General features: G+C 42.1%; 1 protein-coding gene across 9 annotated transcripts in view; it reads right to left on the bottom strand.

Annotated features, from left to right (window-relative positions):
* The window catches only part of ATP8B4 (ATPase phospholipid transporting 8B4 (putative)), a 363,870-nt gene that overhangs the window by 99,968 nt on the left and 245,295 nt on the right, over window positions 1-18,607 (bottom strand). For 8 of the 9 annotated variants that reach the window (XR_004536957.1, XR_004536958.1, XM_033920245.1 and 5 more), the window contains 2 exons: window positions 4,737-4,820; window positions 2,578-2,823 (listed from right to left, as the gene is read on the bottom strand). Coding sequence is in view for 7 of the 9 variants with exons in the window: in XM_033920245.1 (XP_033776136.1) it covers window positions 2,578-2,823; window positions 4,737-4,820 (330 nt within the window). In the remaining 2 variants the exon portion in view is untranslated. The remainder of the gene's footprint in view (window positions 1-2,577; window positions 2,824-4,736; window positions 4,821-18,607) is intronic. The other variant, XM_033920244.1, reaches the window with a different exon arrangement.

Here is an 18,607-nt window from a genome sequence, read left to right as displayed (position 1 = left end):
GTAACCCTAGCAAGCAGTATCAGCCAACACGATCCGACGTGCCCAAAGGTGCATAGACATGAACGGGGCCCACTTTCACCATCTGTTGGAACGTGTGGGTAAGTGAATAAAAACAATCCACTTGCCCGTTCATCTTGTCATACCATCGCCAGAGGCGGGCTACTTTTCCGTGGCCCACCCTGTAGTATCCACAGCAACTGAAATCCTCACTGGTTGAATTCAACAACTGGATGGCAATAGGGCTTTCAAAGTCATCAATGTCGATACATTAGACAAATATATGTATGGCTTCAGCTCATCTCATTGCCTCCTTGTGTGATGTAGCTCGTCTATTACTTCTGTATCATTTATGCAAAAATAAAAACTAGTTGACAGCATATATTCTTTTTACTTATCGTTTTAATGCAGTGTCTCTAGCATGCCCCGATGGGACCCGTTTCGCCAAAAAGGCTTTCTCAAGGGTTCATGGAGGAGCTCAAATATGGCATCCTTGGGGCTAGAGTAAAACTCTCTCCTGTGTCTGGCATTGCTTCCCCTGTGAACACATACAGTCCCCATGTATCTCCCCTTTACATCTCTGTCCCTATGCTACCATGCACATAATTTCTCCTCTGTTTCTGTTACCTTCCTGTGTCCAGATTTCTCCTCTCCAACCCCATCTAGCTTCTGTCCCTCTTTCAACCCCCACTTCCAGCATCTGGCTCACCTGCCTGTCCTTCTGCCCTTTCTCTTTTCTACTTCTCGGCCAGTTTTGCTTTGGTGTCCTTTTTCCCCCCAAACTCTATGGGAAACTAATTTTTTTTAAAAAGGTTCATTTTAACTGGGTCCTCTGTCCCCAGCAGCAGCCCCCTTCCTCCCTCTCGCCCACCGCGGTCCGTGCATCTCCCTCCCTCTCTTGCCTTTATCTTCGCTGGCGATTTTCCTCTTAACAAGCAGCCGGAGCATTTCCTGAAGTCGCTGGCTGCCTGAAACTTCTCCTCTGCTCTGACGTAACTTCCTGTTTCCGGTTGCATTAGAAGAGAAGGTTCCAGGCAGCCAGCTGGCTGCACGTGACTTCAGAAAATGCTCTGGCTGCTTGTTAAGAGGAAAATTGCCAGCGAAGGTAAAGGCAAGGGAGGGAGGGAGATGCTCAGACCGCGTGATCGTATTTTTAAAGTATTTTGTTAGCATTCCCTCAATTGACTGCGGGGACAAGGCCATTTACCGCTCCATGGGGTGGTGAATGGCCTTGTCCCCGTACAAGCAATGACCAGGTTTTTTTTCATTCACATTTTGGCGGGTAACAGTCATCGTGTCATTCTCTAACTGGGTGCTCTAGATCTAATATTCCCCTTTTTATGGTATGTATATATACAGTGGCATAGCGAGGGTGAGTGGTGCCCCTCCTCTTCCCTCTTCTCCACCCCCGCCGCATGCACACGCCCTCCTTCTCTTCCCCCACACCTCTTTAATTTTCCCAGTGTGAGCAGCATTATGAACTTGCCGCCTGCGTCATGTCAGCTCTCCCTCTGACATCACTTCCTGGACCTGGAAGTGATGTCAGCGAGAGCCAACTCCGGCGTGGGCAGCAAGTTCGTGATACCGCTCACACCAGGAAAATTAATGCGGTACGAGGGAAGGGGCATACTTGCGCAGCAGTGGGGATTGGGAAAGAACCGGGGGGGGGGGGGCAGAGAGGAGGATGGATGCCATCACCCCCACCAAGGCAGCATCTGGGCCAGAACCCCCTCCTTACTAAGCCACTGTATATACAGCAGAATACAATTCACTAAAGTACTTAAGAACATAATAATTTGCCTCCGCTGGGTCAGACCAGAGGTCCATCGTGCCCAGCAGTCCGCACCCGCGGCGGCCCATCAGGTGCATGACCTGTCATGTTATCTTGATTTAGCCCTATAGCCCCTTTGTTTTTATCTATACTCTTTCCATACTCTTATCTACCCTTATCTGTATCCCTCAACCCCCCTACCCTTTAGGAATCCATCCAATCCCTCTTTGGCAGAATATCAGTTACGTGCACACCACAGATATTTCCATACAGTTTTGTTTTGGCACATTTTGTGCTATATTTTAATCTGCTTGTATATTGTTCATTCGATGAATACTCATGGCACATTTACACATCCTAGTCTTTTTTTATGTACACGGTTTGTGCACAAACAAGACTATCTGGATTCCATACACTATACATGATGTGTGCACTGTATTTTTAATTTTTCAAGTTTTTAAGTATTGGTTTGTTTGATTTGTAACTCGGAAACCTCTGTTGCAGTCCAAGTGCGGGCAAAACATCGTACACAGAGGACTTTTTTCTATATATTAAACCTGATTATGCTCCTATCTGCATCTGTCCAGTTAAGTTCCACCAAATATCAGGCTGTATTCAAGTCTCCTTCACAATGGTCAAGTGACTACATTAAATTCAGCTACAGACAAGTGACCACTTTGAAGCCGACAGCGAGCATAAGAAGTGATGACTTCTTTATTTCGGTCACTGAAGCAGAAGTAGTTTCTGGAATTCCTATTGATTAAGAAGTTGGCTAAGCGCGGAAGGAGAAAAAAAAATGTTCTTTTTACCTGAACACTGACTACAATCACAAGGGAAGTGGCCACAGTGACTGCAAAAGACTGGTAATCGGCAATGTGCTTTCCGTCTTCACTAGAATTGTTAAAAAATGCGCCAAACGGGACAAAGAACAGGGCAAAGGAGGTGTATATTCCATGCGCTATGCAGATGAAAAACTTGCGCTTGTTGAAAAGGAGATTTAATTGCCCGGGTTCATAGAGTTTCACGTAGTCCATGCAATTCTGCTCATTGACGTCCTGGAAAAAAAAAAAGACATCCCACTTTTAATTGGTAGTGAGCAGTGACAACATTCACCAAAACAATATGACAATAATATTCAGCCAGCTATATTTGACCCACGTATTCAATGCTGGCTATATCTGGGCACTGGCATTACATACCCAGGATTGTGATGGGCATTCAAAATTATGTGGATGTGGCCAATATTTAGTTCCGATACCTGAAGACTGGGTAAAGAAAGGACTAGCTTTTACTCTTGATGAAGTGAGATTTATAGAGCACAGAAAAATCAGAGACAACCCACTGTGATAGAGGAGGGCAAATCTGTATCTGCTCCCTGTGTAAATAACTGTGCAAAGTTTTTGGTGAGGTTTTATTTGATTTCCCAATGTGGCAGAAAAAGGGCCATCTGAGTGAAACTTAACACTTTGATGCTCATTTTCAGAAAGTTTTCAAAATCATTTCTGTACCAAGACAGGGAGTCAACCCTGAGGTAACTGAAATGGTAATTGCAAAAGCCTATTTCTAAACTGCTTAATGTAACCCCTGAGACATAACGAAGAACCAATGATGACCTAGCAACCCTCTTGAATGTCCATGTCAAACTGTTCATTATAACGTCTTGGGTAACTGACACAACCTCTTCTAATGTAAACTGACCTTGAACTGAATAGGTAAAGGCGGAATAGAAAACCTGGTTAACCTAACACCTAGACTTACTTGTAATGTTAGATAGAAACATACATCAGGGTAAATCAAAAAGTAAAGACAAACTACATTTAATGGCTTTAATAGAAGCAACTATGAGCTATTGAATATATCACTTTTCTACATAGTCCCCTTTCAAGACGACACATTTGTTGTATCATTCAACTAGCTTCGTTTACTTTATCATGCTTTGTCTTTTGCTCTCCGGGTCACAGTGATGTACCCATTTCATAAGAACATAAGAATAGTCTCACTGGGTCAGACCAATGGTCCATCAAGCCTAGTAGCCCGTTCCCACGGTGGCCAATCCAGGTCTCTAGTACCTGGCCAAAACCCAAAGAGTGGCAACATTCCAGCATCTCAAAGAATAGCAAGATTTTGGAACTCCAGTGAAAGCAACATTCCAGAGCTGAGATTGTGGTGTCATAATGCCTCATTCCACAATGCCTAAGAGCCAGGGATCTCAAAGTCCCTTCTTGAGTGCCGCAATCCAGTCGGGTTTTCAGGATTTCCCCAATGAATATGCATTGAAAGCAGTGCATACACATAGATCTCATACATATTCATTGGGGAAATCCTGAAAACCCGACTGGACTGTGGCCCTCAAGGAGGGACTTTGAGACCCCTGCCAGAGCCAACCTCATCAGTGATGTTACAATGGCTTCATTGTCCTGTATTTGGCTCACGTAAGAACATAAGAATGGCCTTACTGGGTCAGACCAATGGTCCATCAAGCCCAGTAGCCCGTTCCACGGTGGCCAATCCAGGTCACCAGTACAATTCTCTCCAGAATACTTGATCTTCTTCATACCATCTCAGGAACTGGACTGCAGCCTTCACATACTGTTGCTTGTGGACATCAATAAGCTGTTTGGAAACCCATCGTATGCAGACTTTCCTGTATCCCAAGTCATCAAGCATTATAGCAAATGCAGATCCATAGCTGATATCCAACATTGCAGTCAATTGAGACACCGTTATATGTTGCATTTTGCTAGCTCTGTTCCGGTTATCACATAATTTAACAATTGCATTTAAGTTTTGATTCTCCCTCATATGTAACTTTGTTAGTCTATGTGCTTTGAAAATGAGCCTCTTTACCTCTCATGACTTTTTCAACAGAACCCCCAGTTTTTTTAAACATATTGTCAGGCTGTTCATTTTGGACCTATATGAGTAATTATTCAATGCAGATAAAAACACACACAGACAAAATGCTCACCTGATCAAATAGCCCCATTGCCAGTACAGGAAGTGATGTATAAACTATGTTGAAAAGAGTAATGAACCATTGGTCATAGACGGTCTAAAAAAAAAAAATTAAGAAAATGGGGAAGATAAATTGCAACATTTGTCTTTTAAATATGAAAGTATTATAATTTCCTACTTCAGTGGCGTAGCGAGGGTGAGAGGTGCCCAGGGCGGTGGTGCCCCCCCTCCCCTCAGCTCCTACCCCCCACCCGCCGCGCACGTGCGCACATTCCCCTTCCTTTCCCCCATACCTCTAACATTCGTGGCATGAGCAGCAACCCCAACTTGATGCTTGCACCAGCTCTACCTCTGATATCACTTCCAGGGCATGAGTCCAGGAAGTGACATCAGAGGAACAGCTGATGCTAGGGCGAACAGCAGATTGGGGTTGCTGCTAATGCCTCAAATGTTAAAGAGGTATGAAGGAAGGGAAGGGGGCACGTGCATGAGGGGAAGGAGTGGAGAAGAGGAAGGGGGCCAGTGCCCCCCCCCCACCAAGACTGCTCCCAGGGTAAACCCCCTCCCCCCTTACTAAACCACTGTCCTACATCACTTATTGTGGTGACTTGCTTTATAGGACTCCCATCTCTCTCACAGAGTAGAAATATTCATGGACAATTAATAATACAGCCCAGAATTACATCAGACAAGATCCAGCCAGAGATGACCAGTAAAAGCAGGTACATATTGAGGGCTGGATTCTGTATATGGCACTGAAAAAAACTAGCGCCAAACAGTATTCTAAACCTTACAGCATTTAGGCCCAGATTCTATAAGCAGTGTCGGCACTGGTGGCTGCCTCAAAAATGGCCGCCGATCACATGAAATCATGCAATGGCACTGTTTCCAGAAACTACTTCTGTTCCGGTGGCTGGTGTAGTTTGAATGAGCACCACCAAACAGGAGATGCTACCTTTCCAAGGTAGAAAGATAAGAAACCCAGTAAAGGTGGCCTGTGGTGCTCAATTCCTTTATTGTACTGTGTAAGACTAAACAAATACGTGTTTTGGCCTCTATGGCCTGCTTCAGGAGTCTGAATCTGGACCTTATAAATTAACGTAATTAATATCACCTATACTGATAGCCTTCTTACTGCTATTCTTGAAAAAAGATAAAGAATGGTGAGACTATAACAAGGAAAACAAACATGTTCTGTAATCACACCAGGAGGTATGCTATCACTAGCTGTATGAATGGTATCTAGTAACTGCACTTCCTGGTATGAGACTGTAGAAGACTCGACACATATATGTCTGAGGTTCCCCTACGACTCAGTGCTCACCACCCTCATAGCCAGAAGCACAGTATTGACATCTCAGCACTTGGAGGTTGAGGTCATCACCTTTGTGAACCTGTAAAGGCCACCTTTATTTACAATAATAATTTGTTTATATACCGCAAGGCCGTGAAGTTCCATGCAGTTTACAATAATTACAATAAGAAGGACACGATACTACTCGAAAGGGTCCAGAGAAGAGCGCCTAAGATTGTTAAGGGGTTGGAGGAGCTGCCGTACAGCAAAAGGTTAGAGAAACTGGGCCTCTTCTCCCTTCAACAGAAGAGATTGAGAGGGGACATGATCGAAACATTCAAGGTACTGAAGGGGATAGACTTAGTAGATAAAGACAGGTTGTTCACTCTCTCCAAGGTAGGGAGAACGAGAGGGTGCTCTCTAAAATTGAAAGGGGATAGATTCCGTACAAACGTAAGGAAGTTCTTCTTCACCCAGAGAGTGATAGAAAACTGGAACACTCTTCCGGAGTCTGTCATAGGAGAAAATACCCTCCAGGGATTCAAGACAAAGTTAGACAAGTTCCTGGTGAACAAGAGCGTACACTGGTAGGGCTAGTCTCAGTTAGAGCGCTGGTCTTTGACCAGAGGGCCGCCGCGTGAGCGGACTGCTGGGCATGATGGACCACTAGTCTGACCCAGCAGCGGCAATTCTTATGTTCTTAATTAAAAAGTCACCTTCAGACCAAATACGTTGCTTGACCTTATGTCTGAATGCAAGAATGGGCTCAGAAGCAGGTTTTGAACTCAAGGGCTCTAAACTAAACTAAACCTTAAGTTTGTATACTGTATCATCTCCATAAAGATAGAGATCGGCACGGTTTACAGGTAAATTCAATAAATGAGGGAAGGACATAATAAGACATTAGAGGTTATGAAGAGGATAGCTAGCATTACATTTTAAACAGATAGCTTTACATTTTGGAGAAAAGCCAGGCTCTGTGTTCTCTCTTTCAGCCAAGACCATTTACCTAAACTTGTGATCTGTTTAAACATTACTAAAAATCTCTATAGTTTTATACCACAACTGTAAGATAGGACTTAAATGAGAAAATAAATTACTTTTATGAAAGGAAACACAATATGCTCATGAAGACATCTGTTGCTTGTTTACTTTTGCAATTAGGAAGATCAGGAAAGCCTATAAAGATGGGAGTGTATTCAACCAACACACTTTCACCTCATTGCTTTTCTGTTTTGTTTTTTCTGCCCATATGCTGTATGGTAGGTTTCCAACTGGCTCCTGCTTTTCAGAACATAACAATCCATTCCTGGCTTTACCTTTACTACATATGCAGACTTCTAATCGTCAAACAAATAGACAAGACAAAGTAGGAGAACAGAATTTGGGAAAAGAAGGATCAACAAAACAGCAGAAATCTGGAAGAAGAGGAAGAAGATGGATAATAGGTGATAAATATGAAAATACAGAAGAGACACCTAACTCATTTGCAGAAACAAGAGTGGATACAGCTATGAATAAAAAAAACAAAACAGTAGACCCAGTGGTGTAGCGAGGGTGAGAGGCGCCTGGGGCCCCCTCGCCTCCACCCCCCTCTCCTTCCCCACCCCCCGCCGTGTGTGCTCTCCTTCCCTGTACCTGTTTATCTTCCTCAGCGCAAGCAGCATCTCTAACTTGCTGCCCGTGCTGGCGTCGGCTCTCCTTCTCGCTAGGTTGCGGGACCCGGAAATGACGACAGAGGGGAGCACCGAGGCTGGCGCGAGGAGCAGGATAGAGCTGCTGTTCACGCCCCAAAGAGCTAGAGGTACAGTGTGTGGAGGAGGGAATTGAAGATGCGTGCGTGGCAGGGGAGGAGCAGGAAGAAACGGGGGGCGGAAATGAGGAGAGGTGCCAGTGCCCCCACCAAGATGGTGCCCAGGGTGGTCTGTCTCTCCTGCCCCCAATCCTGACTATACCACTAAGTAGACCAGAGTAAAAACTCCAAATTTCAAGTACAATAATTTATTCATCACATACAATACAATAAATAAATCCAAACTCCAGTATAAAATAATCTTATTTGTATTCCAACCACAATCAATAATGGAGGAAAAGGCCTCAGAAGCCTTAGGAAGTGAACGCTGTCCCTTGGCTATAGGAGAGAGAGCTGTATACAATACTAGCTCCTCTCCTAACTTCTGTAATTGGCCTTGAAAAACCTCCAGTGTTATCATTCAATCAATATTGGTATATATGCTGTGCTAGGACTAGTGAACCTAGCAAAAATATGAAATAGTGCTTATCTGAATAAAGTCCTGCTACGTCATTCAGGGTCAGCTTTCTTTAGTCAGCACGACTTAAACTGAACTTGCTCTTCGCAGCCGACGGTGGCCATCGTTTCACAGTCAAACGACCGTTGCATCAAGGCTTAGCAATAGTGATATCGAGCTAAAGAAAGCTGACCCTGAATGACAAGAGCGGGATGTTATTCAGATAAGCACTTTTTCATATTTTTGCTTGGTTCACTAGTCCTAGCACTCTATATATATACTAATATTGATTGAATGATAACATTGGAGGTTTTTCAAGGCCAATGATAGAAGTTAGGAGAGGAGCTAGTATTGTATACAGCTCTCTCTCCTATAGCCAAGGGACAGCATTTGCTCTCTAAGGCTTCTGAGGCCTTTTCCTCCATTATTGATTGTAGTTGGAATACAAATAAGATTATTTTATACTGGAGTTTGGATTTATTTATTGCATTTTGGTACTCCAGTCCCTCTATTATAATAGGGTTTTGTGATCACATACAATAAATGTATAAATAGTAAAGCCATGTTTCACCCTTACAAGTATGGAACAGGTATCACCTAATAGCAATGACTTCTCTTCCGTGCAAAGTGCCCCTACTCTAGGTTCCCAACCCTGTCCTGGAGGACCACCAGGCCAGTCGGGTTTTCAGGATAGCCCTAATGAATATGCATGAGAGAGATTTGTGTATAATGGAGTGCTAAGCATGCAAAACTGCTCCATGCATATTCATTAGGGTTATCCTGAAAACCCGACTGGCCTAGTGGTCTTCCAGGACAAGGTTGGGAACCACTGTTTTAGAGAATCCGGCCCTTATTGGTTTCTGTGGTGAATAAATGATTGTACTTGAACTTTAGAAGTTTTACTGTGATCTGCCGTTTTCATGTATCCTGGATCTTGTGGATCAGCTGTCCATTTGTTTTCTTACAATTATGAGTCTCCATAATGTACCCCCTAGTATATTAAAGGTATCGCTCTGGTCACTAAAAATGGGGGTGGTTTCAAAAGATTGAAAGAGAACAGTTACAGTCTCACTATATAAAGCGGAGATAGAGGAGAGTAACTTTAAGACGAGAAAACAATAAAAAAATGACTTGGATAAGACATGAAGGGGCATTACATACTTCTGAACTTTGTTATTTACAATCTTTGACTATTCCATACACACCGAGAAGGACATTAAGATCTTTACAAGATAATAGATTAGTTATTCCTGCAATATCGAGAACAAAATGGGAATCAACACGTAACAGCGTTTTTTAACTTAGCTTTACCCCCTCTTTTACGAAACTGCGACAAGCAGTTTCTAGTGCGGGGAGCTGCGCTGAATGGCCTGCGCTGCTCCCGACGCTCATAGGAACTCAATGAGCATCGGGAGCTGCGCGGGCCATTCAGCGCGGCTCCCCACGCTAGAAAGTGCTACTGCAGTTTCATAAAAGGAGGCCTTAGCCAGTGGAATCAACTTCCACATGAGATTCATATAGAATTAAATCATAAGATGTTTAAAAAATTATTGAAAATGTATTTTTTCCAAGAGGCTTTTGGCATTAACTCTACCCCAGATGAACATATTCATTAATTAGAAGGACAAATGTGTAAAATACCTTCTTTTTATTTTTATTAGCATGTGAGAGAGTATGATTGTGTCTTGAATGAGTGTGAATTGAGGGTCTTTTCTTTTTACAATGGAGTTCTTTATTTTATTTAAGTTTATTTTGTTATATTTAAATTATTTTAATGTGTAATACACATTTATATGTAATCCGCTGAGAACTTGTGAAAGATAATAGAATACCAAATTTTAATAAACAAACATTTTCGATATGAGGTCCAAATTTGGAGGTTTTACAGAGGATGCACAAAAATCCGGTAGCGAACACGATCATTTTCAAAACAGCAAAACATCTATCTTTTTGTTTTGAAAACGGTCCTTTCTCAGAGGTGCTGGTCTTCAATGCATCTATCTTTTTAAACCACTTTCGAATTCTTGGGTACTTATCATGGTGTATTTGGAGGGGATGGGGGGGGGGAATGCAGCAGGTATGATGTATGAGGTGGTATGGTTGTGGGAATGCTCAGTTTAATTATAGGGGGGCTGAATACAAGGGGAGATCTATTGGAGGGGGCTGTTGGTTTTTCTTGTCTGGGGGGATAGGGGTCTTCACTTGTTGATTGTCGGAGAGTATCAGAGTACAGCTCTTTGACGAGTGTGCCTGCTGGTTTTTTTATATCTGGGGGGCTGGGGCTGAGGTTCATTTCGGGGGGATATTTCCTTCCTACTGGATCTTGGGGTGGATGAGAATTGTTATTGGTCTGTTCCTACTCATTGTGTTTGATGGGGGGTGTCTCTGATCTTGTTTGGGGGTTCTGTGGGGGGGAAGGGAGGTGTTGCATGGGGGAAACTATTGTTTGAAAATTCTTGATGACTGCCTATTTGATGACTGCCATATTTGAACTTCTCGATCATGTGTAACGGGCCATATCGAGGTGAAAGAAGATCTCTTTTTTCTTAAAGGACCCTCGGCAACAAGAGGGCATCTGTTGAAAATCAGGGGAGGAAAATTTCATGGCGACACCAGAAAATATTTCTTCACCGAAAGGGTGGTTGATCGCTGGAATAATCTTCCACTATAGGTAATTGAGGTCAGCAGCGTGCCAGATTTTAAGAAAAGATGGGATTGGCATGTGGGATCTCTTCATGGAGGTAGTTAGGGGGTGGGCCATTAGTGTGGGCAGACTAGATGGGCCGTGGCCCTTTTCTGCCGTCATTTTCTATGTTTCTATTTGCTGTATATTATTCCTTCCATGTTATATCTGTTCTGTATTCTTGCAGAGTGGTTTTGGAGTTGTTTGGTTTTTGTCATCAATAAAAAATAAAGGGAATTTTTTAAGTACCTTCTTACTTCTCATTTATAATCTTAATGTATATTTTCTTCAAACCGCTTAGAACCTAACGGATGTAGCGGTATATAAGAAATAAATTACATTACATTACATTACACTTTCGGGAAAAAAAAAAAAAAATTGCATCTAAAAGAAAATGTACAAAATAAGCCATTGGGATGTAGGAGGGGCCAGCAGTTTAGTAGACTGGACACACAGCCATCCCAGCAGAGCAGCGGGGTATCTTAGAGGGCACCGCATTGAACTTCATATAAAAAAAGGCACCCAACCGCATGCCACATGTTACTATGTAAATCAAAGCCATACATCCATGAATGTCTGGAGGAAAACCAGAACTGGATTAACCCATGCTGTAAAAACAACCTATACGATACCTAAACAAGTCATCTAAGAATCCTTTCAGTTTAGATTCTTTTCACTGCTGTCATTTTTTTTTCACAGATAACCCGACTTTATAAGCCAAGTCTTTGAATCCACTTTAGCAACCACAAGTTATTTTCAAGACAATTTACTGTAATCTATTGTTCATAATGTTTGGCAGACGAGGAACATTTATTTGATTATTTCCATATTTAAATGCCGTACTTACTGTACTTTAAATCTGAACAATCTTGACAAGGTCTTGCTGTAATCAAAGAGCAAAGTGAAATTTCTGGTAGTTGCTTTTTGGTGATAAATTTACCAGATAAGGATCCATCAAATTTCTGGATACAGGTAAACAGCTAAAATGCAACTTTTTGGGTGCCCATTGGTCTTAACTACATGGCTCAAAACTGATTATAAGAGCTTTAGAAAGGCCTTGAAAAATCATTTAAGGAATATGTTTTGAAAAAGTTTTCATTTTTTAATTTATAACATTTTTATTGAAGAAATCAGTAAATATACAATAATATAATACAATAAAATAGTCATTAAATTAAAATTCATCATATTAATTTCCAAATATTTCATTTCTTCAAAATATATTTCCAAAATACCCATTATATCTCTCAATACCCTCCCCCTAATTCCTACCCTCTTCCCTTTTCCTATTGACCTCTCCCCCCTATCCTCCCCCAAAATTTAGTTTATAACTTTTTTATTGAAGGAATCATACTAAACCCCCCAAACCCAATGAAAGTCGACAAAAATAAAGAATAATAAAAATAAAGAATTTGAATTTTAGATAAATAATCATAGCTTCAATGTAAATCATTAAGAATTAAACTTCTTGCCTTAAGTTGAAAGATTCTGAATATACGGATCCCAGATTTCCATAAACATACGAATTTCCCTAGCCAAACGCCTAACTTCCCAAGTCTCAAATAACAATAGACGATGAAACTGATTCCTCCAATGCCAAAATCTAGGTGCTTCTTTTGATAACCAAAACCGCATAATACATTTATGTGCTATTATGCACGCCTTTTGAAATAAGAGACACTTCTTTGTTTTTATTGTATTGATTGCTGTTTTTGTTAACCGCTTTGAACTTCCCTTGAGGTATTTGCGGTATATAAATAACTATTGTATTGAATTGCTATGTGTATAGCTGCAACCCCCCCCCCCCCCCCCCCCATATTTAATGTATATGCATATCCAGCAAATATGGGTACCAGTGATTTTTTAAAAACTCAACTTAAGCCCCGCATTACGGTTTTTTATTGCTGGCTACTGCAGTAAAAGCTCCAACGTTCATTAGGAATTCTATGAGCATTGGAGCTTTTACTGCAGCGGCCAGTGATAAAAAAAAACCCCTAATGGAGCTTGATAGAAGGGGGCTTTAGTTTAGTTTAAACTCATTTCATTTCATTTAAATTGTACCTGCTTGCAAGAATATCTTCATAAAGCCCAATAAATAAAATTATTGCATTTCAGATGAGTCAGAACAATAAAGCAGTTTATAATACAATTTTCTTGTTTGAAAGACATACAGTCTTCAGAAGCATGGTTTGGGAGAAGGGATTGAGATAACAAGGAAAGGAAGCATTGGTATTTCCAGCTCATATTGAACGCTAATGCAGCGATTCACCATAGGCATGTGTGGACACTAGATCTTCAACGAACTTTTAAATCAACTACGATTTAATTCATTCTTCAGCTTTGGAGTACGAGAATTTTGCAGTAGTGGGAACCAAGGTCTGGTTGGTATACTCCAATTGATGTGTAGAGGAAGAAGAAAGAACCAAGTGGTCTATTTAAAGAGATTGTGTCAATCATGAAGAGATAATGGGGGTATGCATAGTAGAAAGATATAATGGGATACCTATAGCCATTAGCCATTCAGGTCAATGAATGCAAAATGTATGCGCCAACCTCTGGAATGAGACTGAAAAGGAAAATTCTATAGAAATCAAAGGGAGAAAGTTTCAGCACAAAGGCTAAGTAACATAGCAGGGGGGAATGATTTTCAGAGCATAATAAACATTAGGCCAGTGTTTTGCAAATGTAGCTACCATGAACATATGTAGTCACCAAAGGATTTATTTTTTCTGTTTGGCCATCAAGGACAAAGGGGTAAGCTAAAGATAACAGTCTTTCAGGATAAACAGCCACAAAAGGATAGTGGGAGAGGAACCTTGTCAGCTTGCTCCCCCTTCTGCTTTCAGGATAGACCATTGCAGGAACGGAGGGTGCAGAACCACGTGCAGAGGCTCATGCAAGGCTTCATTTGCATAAGACAGTAGAGTTGAAAAGCAAGCATAGACAGCAAAATGGATTGAACCACAGAGGCCATGGATTATCCAATATTTTGCCCAACACATCATAAGCAACTAGAGAGCTCAGGGACAAAACCAGAGAACTGCTTGTCCCCTCCAATCTACAAGGTATTCTTACTGGCCCGAAAAGCAGGGCCATAAAAACACAGTCACTCAAGGTAGGGTGAGCCCTGACCTTTGTAGTGTCAACCTGACTTTGATCCCTCTTGCAGATGGCATTGCAGCCTGCTGAAGTTGGGACACCTATGAAGGAGCAACCCCAGTAGATCTGCCCTTGGGAAGTCATTAGGGTATACCACGATTAGAGAGAAGTGTGGCATGATGTCCTGACCATTAACTGGAATCATCCTCAGCCCCTCCCTTCTCCCAGAAAGCTAGAAGGAAAGAAAAGGCTGTCGGGAGGTTCTTTGCCAGATAATTTACTTATGTGCTACTGCTGCCTCTGGAGGAAGGAAAGGACTTTTTAGCAAAGTGAGGCAGAAAGAGAAGGGAGATTGATGCAATAGAGTGCAGACCAGAGGGTGGAAGATTGATACAAAGGAGATGTACAGGGCTATTAGAAAAAGAGACTGATGCTGGGGAGAGAGAGGGGTGTGTGCAAAGCAGCTGGCCAAAAATCTCCCTTCTTAAATCTGGTACTTTCACTTTGCAGAAGTTCAAAGCTGGTCCTGATTTTTGCCTCCCCCCATTAAATCTCTGGGACTTGTAGATTCTCAATTATCTTTAAGAAAAGAAAGAACAGGTGTTCTTTGAGAGGTGGGGGTAAGATTGAAGCCAGAAAGTAGATATTTGTTAGGGGTGTGTGATAACAGAGGTTGACAGAAGTTTTCTCGGGACGAGAACTGGTTGATTAAGTTTGCGGAGGGGTTGCTGGAGAAATCAGATTGATTGAAGTAAAAAAGAAGGATTTGCTCGACGATAGGGTGTATACGGTACGTACATTTATACCTTTGAAACACTGCTGAAAACCTCTTAATTTATTGGCCTTCAATCTCACTCATTGGGGCAGTAAATCTTGCTGTTGGAATGGACCCCCTTGGTCTCTCTGCCAGCATTAGGGCTCACTTTCAGTATGCCAAATAACATGTATATGGAGCTCATGAATACTTAAGAATATTCACTTCATTTATATACATGCATTGCAAATAAATTGATTAGAATTAAATGTTAATCCCAGCAAAGTTTCTCACATAATACGTATCGATGTACTGAATACATACCACAACCATGTGGAGCAGCAGAGCTTCCCCACAGCCAAAACCACATGCCCTGAAGTCACTTAGGCGGCCTGTTGACAAGCTAGCATGCCACTGGTAGAGAAACCTATTTCAAAAACTAACATTGTTTACAGCCAAACCACTCTGGTTACTGATCCCGATGCTGGAGAATATCAAATGAAGCCAAGAGTTAGCAACATGAGCAGTGCCAAAAAAAAAAAAAAAAAGAGGCCTTTTTCCAAACTACCTTCAAAAATACTTTCTCCAAGTTTTGAGTAACTGACGCTTTATATTATTTTGATTACATTTTCTGTTTTTGGTTTGCTAGCATCTGATCAGCAAATGTGCCTTTAGCATCATTTCCTGTTTCTACCATTTGATTTTGGTGTTTCCTGTTGTAAGGGTGACTGGGTAAAAGAGATAGCACAGTGGAGGAAAGGGTCACTGCTACTGCCTTTTCTGTGGGTAAGAACATAAAAGCTGCCATACTGGGACAGACTGAAGGTCCATCAAGCCCAGTATCCTGTTTCCAACAGTGGCCAACCCAGGTCCCAAGTACCTGTCAAAAACCCAAAGAGTAGCAATATTCCAGAGTTGAGATTGTGATGTAATAATGCCTCATTCCACTAATGCCTAAGAGCCAACCTCATCAGTGATGTCATGATGGCTTGATTATCCTATACTTGGTTCACATAAGAACATAATAGTTGCCATACTGGGACATACCGAAGGTCCATCAAGCCCAGCATGCTGTTTCCAACAGTGGCGAACCCAGGTCCCAAGTACCTAGCTAGACTGCTTATCCTAGGAATAAGCAATGGATTTCCCCAAGCCATCTCAATAATGGCCTATGGACTTCTCTTTTAGGAAATTATCCAAACCTTTTTTAAACCCTGCTAAGTTAACTGATTTCACCACATTCTCTGCCAACAAATTCCAGAGTTTAATTACACATTGTGTGAAGAAATATTTTCTCTGGTTTGTTTTAAATCTTGCTTCTTAGTAGCTTCATCGCATACCCCCTAATACCAGTATTTTGGGAAAGAGTACACGAGCGATTCACATCTACCTTTCTATCATATCACCCCAGAGCCATCTCTTCTCCAAGCTGAAGAGCCCTTAGCCTTTTCTCAGAGGGAAATCTGTCTATAGTGGGGAAATGGAGAGTTAAGTGACTTACCCAGAGTCATGAGGGGCTGCAGTGGGAATGGAACCACGTTCCCCTGGTTCTCAGCCCCCTGTACTAACCATTAGGCTACTTCTGCACTCCAATGCAGTGGGGAGTTTGTGGAACTGGGATTGAGGCACGCTGCACATGGCAGGGCCCAGTTCAGGGGAAAGATTCAACAGCGAAGGCATAGTCTAGTGTTGCAGCAAAATGCATCTATAACCCCGTGAATCCATTTCGCCAGTCACAGGGTTCACCACAGAATGCCTAGAAAGATGGCTTCAGATAAGGACAGGTTGTTCACCCTCTCTCCAAGGTAGGGAGAACAAGAGGGCACTCTTTAAAGTTGAAAGGGGATAGATTCCGTACAAACATAAGGAAGTTCTTCTTCACCCAGAGAGTGGTGGAAAACTGGAACGCTCTCCTGGAGGTTGTCATAGGGAAAAACACCCTCCAGGGATTCAAGACAAAGTTAGACATGTTCCTACTGAACAAGGACATACGCTGGTAGGGCTAGTCTCAGTTAGGGCGCTGGCCATTGACCAAAGGGGCCGCCGCGTGAGCGGACTGCTGGGCATGATGGACCACTCGTCTGACCCAGCAGCGGCATTTCTTATGTTCTTAGAACAGGGACCTCAAGGAGGGGCTCTGAACTGCTGCTCTGTACTCGTCCAGACACTAGATACAACAAAGCAAACCCACATGTTAGAGAAGCAGCATCTAACACTCATGTGTACTACACCTGGTCTTTAGTATTAGAGGGAGGCAGGAGGAGGTTGAAAGAGTTTCACTACTGAGTCCTAAATCACACACACCACCACACAAATCAAAAAAGGAAAGAGTCTTTCTGTGACTGGACCAAAACTATGCTGAAAGTAGAGGAAAAGACTTCAGATATAACAGCTCCCTCCTCTTATATCAATAGTTCAAAGGTAGGGGCTAAGACACCATCATTTGTTAAAAAAAAAAAACCCTCCACTAAAGCTATATCCAGTCGTAGAAAATAAACCCAGCTCCAAGGCAGGAATATATAAGTGAAAAAAAAGGTAATTATCCACTTAGCTTTAATACCATTCTTCAAACAGCATATTGTAATCAGACGTCCATTTTATCAAATACCCCGACAGGGAAATCCCTGTTTTGCTTCCACTGCATCAGGGGGAAACTCTTGCAACTTTACATTAGCTCTGCTCTGGAAAAAATGGTGCTCAAGACTCTGAGACGCCAACTTTCTTAAGCTCACACAAGGCCACACCTCCTTCTTTATCAGCCAATCAAACGCTGCCTTCACTTCTGTGGTACTAACTTTCAAAATGACCTTAAAAAACGCTGATCATTCAATACGGACACATAACCCAGTTGGTTCCACAGTCTGTAAATGAAAGATCCATTTCTGCTCCCGCTGTCTGAAAATCTTCTTAAGTCTCCCTGACGTTTTGACAAGTTAACACATTCCAAAACTGTGCACCGAAGGGATTCAAATATGTGCGACTGCTGAAGACAGTGAGTTACCATACGGGCTTCAACTTCACCATCCTTTAAATACGAACAATAGTGACAGCTGGAAGCATGGGAACAAGGAACTGACCACATGCAACTGCTAGCATCTGCAGTGTTTTCTCATGACCAGTGCAGATCTTGGCCTACAGAGGAAATAGCACTTCAATTTCAGCGAGAGAGGTACACGCCTTGGGATATAGCATGACATGTATAAAATGAAAAGTTATATGAACATAAATACCTCGAGTAGCAATACTGTCAACATTCAAAGCTCTTTGGGGACAATGGGATACAAACTGAATTAAATAAACGGCAGAAAGACAGGCATTGCAATTGTAATGGTCACAGTACCGCTACATGTGAGTCATGTGACTGACTGCAATAACAAAGATTATTACATGTGCTGTCTGCCTGATCCAATCACTGTTCCAGAATCATTTGTTCAGCTTTTTTTGATATCCCTCAAGAACAATCAAAATAGCCTCGGTTTCAGGATACTTGCTACTCCGTTGTGACGTATTTATGTCAAGCGCTGAAATGCGCTGAAGCGTTTCTCACATTCATGCAGGCTGCCCAGCCAAAACTCTGCTCACCATTTGAGGTTTCAACCAATCTGAATGTTTTCTAACATTCGGCTTTGCCATCTGCATTTTCTTTCAGAACCATTTTGAATCACATTATATAACCTGTCCAATGTCCACGATTTGAGATGATTTACAGTCAGTCATCCTTAGACATCTTGTCTGATATTTCACTATTTATTTCTTCAATTTTCTATTCTGTTATCCCACAGGAGTTCAGAATGGTTTACTTGAA

This window comes from Geotrypetes seraphini, chromosome 14 (genome assembly GCF_902459505.1).
Source record: "Geotrypetes seraphini chromosome 14, aGeoSer1.1, whole genome shotgun sequence".
NCBI lineage: Eukaryota > Metazoa > Chordata > Amphibia > Gymnophiona > Dermophiidae > Geotrypetes > Geotrypetes seraphini.
The sequence above is the reverse complement of the archived record's forward strand: the minus strand, read 5'-3'. Positions and strand labels throughout refer to the sequence as shown.